The sequence below is a fragment of the Branchiostoma lanceolatum genome, chromosome 2, assembly GCF_035083965.1.
Source record: "Branchiostoma lanceolatum isolate klBraLanc5 chromosome 2, klBraLanc5.hap2, whole genome shotgun sequence".
Taxonomy (NCBI): domain Eukaryota; kingdom Metazoa; phylum Chordata; class Leptocardii; order Amphioxiformes; family Branchiostomatidae; genus Branchiostoma; species Branchiostoma lanceolatum.
Window position 1 is genome coordinate 24,768,858 of NC_089723.1, and position 9,383 is coordinate 24,778,240.

The following is a 9,383-nucleotide window of genomic DNA, read 5'->3' on the forward strand; positions in this document are numbered from 1 at the left end:
CTTCTTGGTGCTGAACACCATCCACACACAGGAAATCCTGGCCTGGTGTTAAGACAGGATTCACACATTCATGTAAAAATACCTGTTGAAACAGACATACCCGTGCTATCCATTGCTGCTGTTGAGAGGGTGGTCACAGCTGCTGTTGTTGGATCAAGTGTTGTGCCTCTTGTTGTCATTTCAGTTGTTGGAGGGCTGGTTGTTGTAAGGACTGTTGTCATGGCAGATGTAAAGGGATTAGATGTTGTGCCAGTTGCATTCATGGCAACAGTTGACCAGTCGGATGATGTGCCATTTGCAGTTAAAGGAGTACCATATGTCGTGTTGTCGGTTGCAATGGCAACAGAAAGCGTGGTTTGGTCCTGGTTGACTGCAGCAGAAGGTGCATGGGTGGATGACATCATTGTGGTTGGTCCTTGGGTGGTAGTTGGTGCCTTGGTGGTTGGTGCTCGTGTGGTTGTTGGTGCTCGGGTGGTTGGTGCTGGGGTGGTTGTAGGTGGTATCCACTCAGAGGTTGCTGTACACTCATTTACATCTACATGAAGGAAAATTGTGTTGGATATGATTAAATCAAAAATCTAACTGGCAGTGTTCAATAAGCAATTTGTATTTGTCACTGCTGAATTAGACTAAGAAGTGTGGAAGCTTCTGCAGCACTGAAACAGCTGAAGTAGGGTCTGTAAATTACATGCAGTTACAATATTGCTCAATTATGATGCTAATCAAGTTATTCCCTGGAACAACTTGTAGTTCTAATCTTTTATAGAAGCATGATTAGAGAAAATAAAGTTTAAAATAGAACTCAAAATGTTGGCTTTTAAATCATATTCGACTCACCAATACAACTTGTTGGGTCGTCAGGATCTGGTATGAATCCTTCCTTGCAGACACAGCTGTAACCTCCACGAGTGTTTACACAATCAGTCTCTGCAACTGGGCAGTCATGGTCACCCGTGGCACATTCATCGACATCTGTAGCAAGAAATACATTTCAGGACACTTCATTCAGCTTGAATATACTGTTACAGTAACTTCTCTATCTAGGTCGAGTTCTCTTCAAAAGTTCAATTGTTTTCTGCTAAAAGCAATAATGTTCAGCAGAAGGCTTTGATCCAAACAATACTTAAAAGTGATCTATTGCATATGTACATGTTTGCATGAATCTCAGTAGAGTTAAAGGTTTCAAACATTCTTACCTAGCAATGTGCAGACAAGATCATGGACATGACTGTGAATTTTTCCATCATTACATTAGAATTCTACTCATATGACCTGATTCTAATAATTACATGTACTCTCAGAAAAGAATTTAACAAATGTGAAGAATTTTACCTGTACACCTGATAAAGCCTTCCACTCTGTTCTCCCCTTCCTGCCCCTCCCAGCTGTACCCAGGCTTACAGTCACACACAGGGTAGGTGGTGTTCATGGGGAACATCACACCATCCCCTGTCTTCACTGTGCACAGCCCTCCTCCACCAACTTGGCCACAGATGTTGTCCTCCAAGTTGCAAGGATCATGGGCTGGTAAAAAGATAGAAAAAGACATGTTGGAATAAGAAATTACTGTCTTGCTGATATATTTCAACGTTGTGCTGCATTTAAAATCCAAGGCTCTAGACAGGGTGTACTTCAACTCACTCAGCCACAGTGTACATCATAATTACATAAACCTGTCATGTTAAGGGTCTAATCACTCTCAAGTAATGTTTGATCAATCAGTTTCCCAAGGCTTGGGCTTTACAATCTAAACAACAGCAAACTGGCCGGTAAACTGCTCATTTGGTCTCCAGAAACCAAAAGGAGAAGAGGCCACCCATACTTTACATAAAAGAAATTTATCAAGTCTGAAACTTGTTTAAGTGGAAAGAGAGCTGACTGACAAGATGTATATGATAGAGAATAATGGAAGCTGAAATTTGTGTATGTTTCAACTCTTTAACTTAAGAGTACAAAATATGATGATAATGATGATAATGAACAACAGCAACCCACCATTCTCAGGGCAAGGCCCAGCATTACACCTGCTGTACTCCACTCCTCCAAGAGACCTCATGTGACAGGCCTGTCCTCCGTTTCGTGGGGATGGGCTGTCACAGAGCCTGCTGCGGGTCTTGTATCCCATCATGCAATCAGCTGAGCAGTTGCTCCACTCACCCCAAGCACCCCATCCTCCATTAACTGACAATTTCAAAAGACAACATTTTCTTTTAAATATTATTATTTGGTAGTCTGGAAAAAAAGGTTTTAATTTTTTCAGCGAAGGAGGAGAGGACAATAAAATAGAAAACTGTTTTGTCTATGATATGTAAATGTCATCAGTAGAAATTTGTACTGAAATTCTCTACTTAAATATATAACCATTAGGTCTGGATTTAAATTGTACGTCAACTAAAAATAGGAGTCATACACATGTTTAGTGTGATGTTTACAATGTTGTGTCATAAGCAAATGACTATCATGTGTTAGCACAAGATACCATGGATTACTAACAATAACATTGTGACATTCATCATTAGAATCATTGTCTTACCACTCTGACAGTACTCCCCCCAGTATGGCATAGGACAGATGCATTCGTAACCTGGATCAAGTTCCTCACAGACCCCTCCATTAAGACAACGGTGATTGTCACAATTCTTCTCATCTGTAAGAGAGGCAAATTGAATGTAAAATCAGCATGAAACTGACCTCCTCAGTCTGATTTACAATTTTGGCATTAAATGCTCTGTTTTTCATTACCTTTCAAAATCTTTTGTTAATTCTCTGTAAGTGCACTTTTTGATATCTATAACAGCAGACAACAGTATCTTTTGAGAAGCTCCTACCTCTACAGCCATCTGCACCAAGTCCACTTCCCTCATACATGTCAGGACACTGGCATGTAAAACTTCCAGCAGTGTTAGTGCAAGTTGCTATGTCATGGCAGGGATCCACTTCACACTCATCTACATCTGTGAAAGTGAACAATTTCAAGTGTTACAATATTGTGAAATATTGCTTAATATATACCTTATCATCATTTTGTAGTCTCAATATACCCGTGTTGGCACACTGGGAGCTTACACGTAAATATGGACAGTAACAAAACTTTTCCATTTTAGCATTGAGAACGACAAGACTTAGTCTGCCTTGAAAGGGCTGATGTTCAATTGTAGCTTTCTCAACAAATTTTCAAGAGGGTAGCAAATGCATGGTGGGACCTATGAATGACCACATTGTTCCTTTTGACTGGAAGTTCTACCAACTGATAATGAGCCAGTTGTTCATTATGCCTCAACCTAAAATTTCAAAAAAAGATAAGAATTGTGCAAGTGCTATTTCTTCTGCATAATGAAAGAATAAAACTGAACTGCACTTACCAACACATGCATCCCCAATCTCTGTGAAGCCCTGTGCACATGAGCACTTGTAGGATCCAGGGATATTCACACACTGGAAGTTCTCTGAACCTGAGCATCCATGGGTGAGAAGTCCTCTATTGTCCATGGCAGCACATTCATCAATGTCTGTTGACAACATGCAGAACAATGCCAGACGTGTACTGTAACTATTCATTACAGTATGATGATATCATTTATACAATTTTACTGCAAAAATCATCAGTATATCGGATATACTCATTGACAAACTTATCATCATTCAACATAATATAGCCCACATGCAATTAATGATACTACTGAATAGTTCTAACAATCCTCATTACTTTTTCATCATATTTCTCATTATTAGAAGAGTCTGGTATGTATTGGTGCTGGAAGTAAAATAAAGTAACTGTTTTTGGCCCCTACTTGCCAATGGCTATGCATTCAATGACTGTCTTTGCTGTAGTTAGAAGCACATGCTATTGAAAACGTATAATCAACACTGTACTATACAGCAGGACTGGTGTATTAGTTGCTGTTTGAAGCCAGGTCCCTCAGTACTGGGGAATTCTTTGATTGATCAAAACTGAACCTAGGGGACAAAGAATTCCTCAAGTGCCAAGAAACCTAGTTCCAATGAAGGAGTGACTTTTAAACAATTCGAACGAGGTCACACCTTAGGGGGGGGAGGGTCAAACTGACCATAACCTAATCTTCCCAACATCTACCCACATACAATAGATATCATCACAATCCATCCAGAGGTTCTCTCAGATATGTTTTGCAGACCACAATTATCTGGACACAAACAGACAGACAGACAGACACACACACAATCAAACACCAAAAACAATACCTCCATTTTTCATGGAGTCAGATTAAGATTATGTTGATTCTAGCTTGGCACATTAAGTCAGGTGGATGGTAAGCTATTTCAGGTCAGACCCCTTGGTACTGGGGAATTCTGTGATCCTTCTGTTACAACACACACAGAGAACTCCACTAGTGCCAAGAAGTCTAGCCCACAGTGTCATTGACAATATCATTGGATAAATGGAGACCTGTTTAAAGATCAGTAAGTACAATTATGATCTAGAAACATTCACTATCATGACTACTACAGCTGGGAGTACATACAAGCACATAGGGGTAAACTTCTTGTCTGGTCCCGGCTGTTACAGGCCGATAGATGATGATGATGAGACATTTTGAGAGCTAGCTGCATTTAGTAACAGGTGGGGAGGGAAAATCTCATATTTGAAGCTTTTAACACAAGTTGCAAATCACATCATATCTTGTCACATCTATAATGTAACAAAACTATACTGTGAGGACATTTCCAAATGAAGGCAAATAAAAACTGATGCAGTTGGGTTGGGTTAGAAAGTAAGACCCAGTTTCCTTGGTACTGGGGAATTCTGTGATACCATGAAGATGCACATTACATGCAACAAAACAGAGAATTCCTCAAGTGCCAAGAAAACTAGTCCCCATAATCAGTGAGAAGACCTTAATGGTGATGACAATCACATCTACAGTCATATCATTTACATGCTTGCATTAATGCTTTGAATCATCATAATTGCTCTGGCTATTTGCTGCTTCATGCAAAAAAAACTTGCCAAGCTGGACCACATACTTGACCAAGTGTGCAAATACAAATCACGGTAGAGGACGTAATATGGAGTCAATTTGCTTGGTACTGGGGAATTCTTTGACTCAATGACATCTATTCACTGCTTCCTGGACAAAGAATTCCACTAGTGCCAAGCAAATTAAGCCCAAATGATTTTCATAAGTTTTCAACTGTTCACTGGAAGACTGTATTTGGCCCCTGAGCCCTTTATATGATATCAATGCTTCTTTAATTTTCTCCCTCACTGACTAGTGCTATAATCAATACAGGTTTGATGCCAACTGGCTATCTTAGCATGCTGAAGGTAAATGTGGTCCCCAATCAGTTGCCAAGTATGATATAAAACAGTTACTAGCGGTCCCTAAAGTATGCCTTTCAACCTGCACCAATGTTCCATGACAATTCCATCTTCCTACCTTCACACTGGCCGATGGCATTCTCCTGGTAGCCTGACCTGCACACACAGTCAAACCTGTGTTTGGTGTTGATACAAATCTCCTTTACCAGGTCACAGTTGTGAAGGTTTCTCCTGCATTCATCCATGTCTCTTCCTGAAAAAACAAACAACAGTTGCAAGAGCTGAAAGAAATGCCGGACTGATTTTTGCAAGCTTTTATAGCCATCATCATGCAAAATCTTTAAAAAAGAAGTCATCTTTCTATCCATATTACAATGAGCTTAAAATTGAACATAATCTTTCAATCCATAAAAAGATCACATCTTTACTGAAGAAAACAGACTTAACATACTTCCACACTGGAAGTAGAAATCTGTGGCCATGTGGTTGTTGGCCACGTTGACCTCTGCAGTCTCATTGCTGGTGACTTGCAGGATAATGTATGGCCGGGTCCAACAGTACTTGAAAGTCTGTTCACTGGAGGGACATACAAAATATCACTTGTCTCTATTGGAAATGACATTGAAAATGCATTGCTACTGTTAATTTTACTTCTTTCTAAACGATTCCAAACTTTTCCACCAATCCTCTAAAAATCCTCTCCAAATTGTTAAAGGATGTCAAACGTTTCCAAGGTATTCCTCATCATTCTGTAGACTAAACATTGTACAGTTTCAAACCCCCTAAGCAAGCATTAGGAACATAGAACAATATCTTGCTAGATGACCTACTAAGACTTATACCAGGTTATATAGCCTGCACTCACTTCAGTGGAATGTACAGATTGTCTGCCATCCAGTCAAGATGTGTCAGGGGTCGAGAGGTGAAATCTTGAGTCAGGTTTGCCTGTTGAGCCGGGGTCAAGGTGAAGGGGATGCTGACATCATCAGGGCTGGCAAATAACAAAACAAATAGATGAATAAACAGAACAGTTACATACAATAAGAAATAAAATGTAACACATTAATTTGATTGACACTTATAGTAACAGCTCACTTACTCACTCACTCACTCACTCACTCACTCACTCACTCACTCACTCACTCCACAACTCTTCATTTTACATCAGTTGTCAAGATAAGTGCAAGAAGTTCTTTCTATAACATGAGTAAACTGTCAGTGATAAAGGTGTTATGCCAACATTTACCTCAGCTGGTCATCCCAAGACAACAGCATTGCCACAGTGAAGGGTGCTTCACCAACAGGAAGAATGTCTGCATCTGTGACCAGTACATTGATGATTGCTGTGTACTCCTCATGTGTCTCAACAGTCAGAGTCCCGGTCCGACCTCCCATGTCAAATGTGGACACAGCAAAATCAACCACACCTATAAAAAATAAAGATGGAGGATATCATTTCATGTTAGATTGTATGGATTGTTCATTTATCAATTCTTACATTTCACCAATATCTGCTTCACAAATATATCCCTTTTTGACATACAGTGCAGGACAGATGAGTCTTAACATCCTTGCTTTTTTTTTATTCTGTTTTCTGTGGATGCATCTAAATGATGCTACAGTAAATTAAGAAAGCACAATACTTAAGTGTTGAGCCCATTGATGTTGTTAGTTGACACAAAAATGTTTAACAGCAACCTCTGTACCGTCCAACATTTTAAATCTTCCGTTACTTAATGTATATCAGAGAAATCTAGCATGTACCGTCACATCCATGAAACGTTATCCCACTGATGGTTACTAAGTTGTTGTCTGGTAAGGCATCACTCAGAAGATGGTGGGGATTCACTTTAACTTCCAGCACCTTAGGTTCCTCTGTACAATATTGCACAAAAGTCTCGTCCAAGAGAAGCGCATCATCTGTATGAATGGTTGAAAACACATTGTTTTCATTACATGAATCACACTGATAACTCCTTTATTTGCACTAAGTTATAGCACTGGTGACAAAAAACTTGTACAGTAAGGAAAACACATTCCACAATCCAAGCATACACAGAATGAACTGATGCCATAAATTACCGATGCTGATGATGTTGATTCCCTCTAACAGATGTGAGTCTTGGGTGTGTAGAAAGTAGGGTATGTGGGTCTCATCTCTGGGATCTCTGCCCTCTGTATGGATGGTGATAGCCAGCTCAAGGTTGTCCAGTATGTGTTGATAACCTAGCAAAAATACATTGATGTCTTTAACTTAAGATTTCTAGAATGTGTCATCCGTAGCCTACCAGAAAGAAAATTAATTCTAATCTGTATAAAACAAAAGATTGATCATTTTGATATGAGGATTTGTAAATACCAGAAAATTAATCTTAAAGCAAATAACACAATGTCAACGCTTGTATTTTGCAAAGAAAAAGCATATCCTTTTTGATGCTTTATTTTTAGTGTGCCCCAGCATCAATGAGCAAAAAGATATAGAAAATGGATTTCATGACTTCACAAACCATCTGTAACCAGCCCCTGGGCAGTGGTGGGAGCTCCCATCTGAGGCTGCAGTAGATAGTCCCACATCCATGGCTGGGCATGGTTCTCTGATCCCATGTCGTGGCCACCATTTCCTGCATGGTAGAAAATGCAAGGGTAAGGTTAAAACATTCAACAGCCTGTCATTATGCAATACAAAAGCCGTAACGTGTATGAAAAAAAAAACTTTTGACTAGACTGTGCAAGGGTACATTTTTTTAAATGCGAATTCTACTTCTATTTCCTGCACAACAGCTGTAGCTCCAGCACCAAGGGCAAGATCTAGCAACTAAAATGCCAATTGATTTTGGAGGTATAAAGACCATCCTGTATCATCTTGTGAGATAGTGGTAGTGGACCTGCCTCATACACAATACCATGGCGTGACTTATGTTTTAATGGGCTTCAATGATAATATGGAAAAAATCAAAAGATGTATACAGACGATATAACGTTTTTAATTGACTACTTTAAACCAAAAGGGTCCTGGTTTGCACTCAACTCTCATTAAGTAATTTTTACAGCACCTCTACGCTACAATTGACCTTCCAGCTACTGTTTTAATTTGTTTCTGACTAGACAACACAGTAGACATATAAATCTCTTATTGTGTTGAAATATATTCTTCTAACATGCTTCCAAGATGTATCATAGTGGTTCACTAGTGCAACTTCCTAAAATATACAGTGTATAGGGCAGTGCCTTCCCCTGTTTCCTTAGACCTTAGGCCAAGCAGCTGTGGAAGCACAAGTAAAACCACAGGGGCTAGTCCACTGGTAGCACTGTGTGTTCAACTTTCATACTCCATAGCGGTATGTAACAGTCATCAGTATGACTCATGCAATGTACCAGTATTTTAAGGCTTTGTTTTTGTATATCAATAAGTGCATAAGAAATTTTGCTTGACCTTTGATGTCGAGAGTGATGTCCAGTGAGAAGTTCTTGGCCTGATTGATGGTAATGACTTTGTCCATAGATAGATCAAAGTCTCCTATGCTCACATCCAAGGAGTCTGAAATATTTGGGAAAATTGAATTGAATGATGGAAACATACAATATGTATTCATCCTAAAGTTTGAGCATAAAAAGGTAATGTCAAAATCTGGAGTGTTAAGAAAAATCCTAGTTTGTAATGTGGTTCAGGAAAAAAATCTTGTAGTAAGGTGAATATGACCATGTGAGAGCAATACTAATCAGAGATGATAAAGATATTTTTCTCTTTCTAGTACACAATACAGTTCAATGGACTTTCATACTGTAACAGAAGTCTACAGCAAGAGCAAAGCAAAACATACTTCCAGAACAGTCCAGTGTTCCAGGAGGCAAGTCCAGCACAGCTACATTGTTTGAGGTCACTCCATCTCTGGCTCCAACAAAAAGGTCTCCTTCATCCACTTTCACAATAACCTGTAGGATAAAGAAAGGTAGATTAGTCACGCATGCAACCAAAGTGCATTACTATAAAAACTGGAATCATTTTGTTAATGTGAAGATTATAGAAGTTCACTATCCTAGGCCTGTTAGATTCAACAATCCAGTTTCTGAGCTAGGGTTGAAC

General features: G+C 39.3%; 1 protein-coding gene across 1 annotated transcript in view; it reads right to left on the minus strand.

Annotated features, from left to right (window-relative positions):
• Positions 1-7,904, minus strand: part of LOC136428136 (fibrillin-1-like) — a 31,927-nt gene extending 24,023 nt beyond the window's left edge. Inside the window, exons 1-14 of the mRNA XM_066417440.1 lie at positions 7,807-7,904; positions 7,382-7,525; positions 7,064-7,219; positions 6,546-6,726; positions 6,165-6,290; positions 5,751-5,875; positions 5,418-5,552; positions 3,363-3,509; positions 2,829-2,954; positions 2,534-2,647; positions 1,996-2,181; positions 1,333-1,524; positions 838-972; positions 101-535 (exon numbers count right to left, since the gene is read on the minus strand). Coding sequence (XP_066273537.1) covers positions 101-535; positions 838-972; positions 1,333-1,524; positions 1,996-2,181; positions 2,534-2,647; positions 2,829-2,954; positions 3,363-3,509; positions 5,418-5,552; positions 5,751-5,875; positions 6,165-6,290; positions 6,546-6,726; positions 7,064-7,219; positions 7,382-7,525; positions 7,807-7,903 — 2,299 coding nt within the window. The 5' untranslated portion in view covers position 7,904. The remainder of the gene's footprint in view (positions 1-100; positions 536-837; positions 973-1,332; positions 1,525-1,995; positions 2,182-2,533; positions 2,648-2,828; positions 2,955-3,362; positions 3,510-5,417; positions 5,553-5,750; positions 5,876-6,164; positions 6,291-6,545; positions 6,727-7,063; positions 7,220-7,381; positions 7,526-7,806) is intronic.
• Between the last annotated feature and the right edge of the window lie 1,479 nt (positions 7,905-9,383).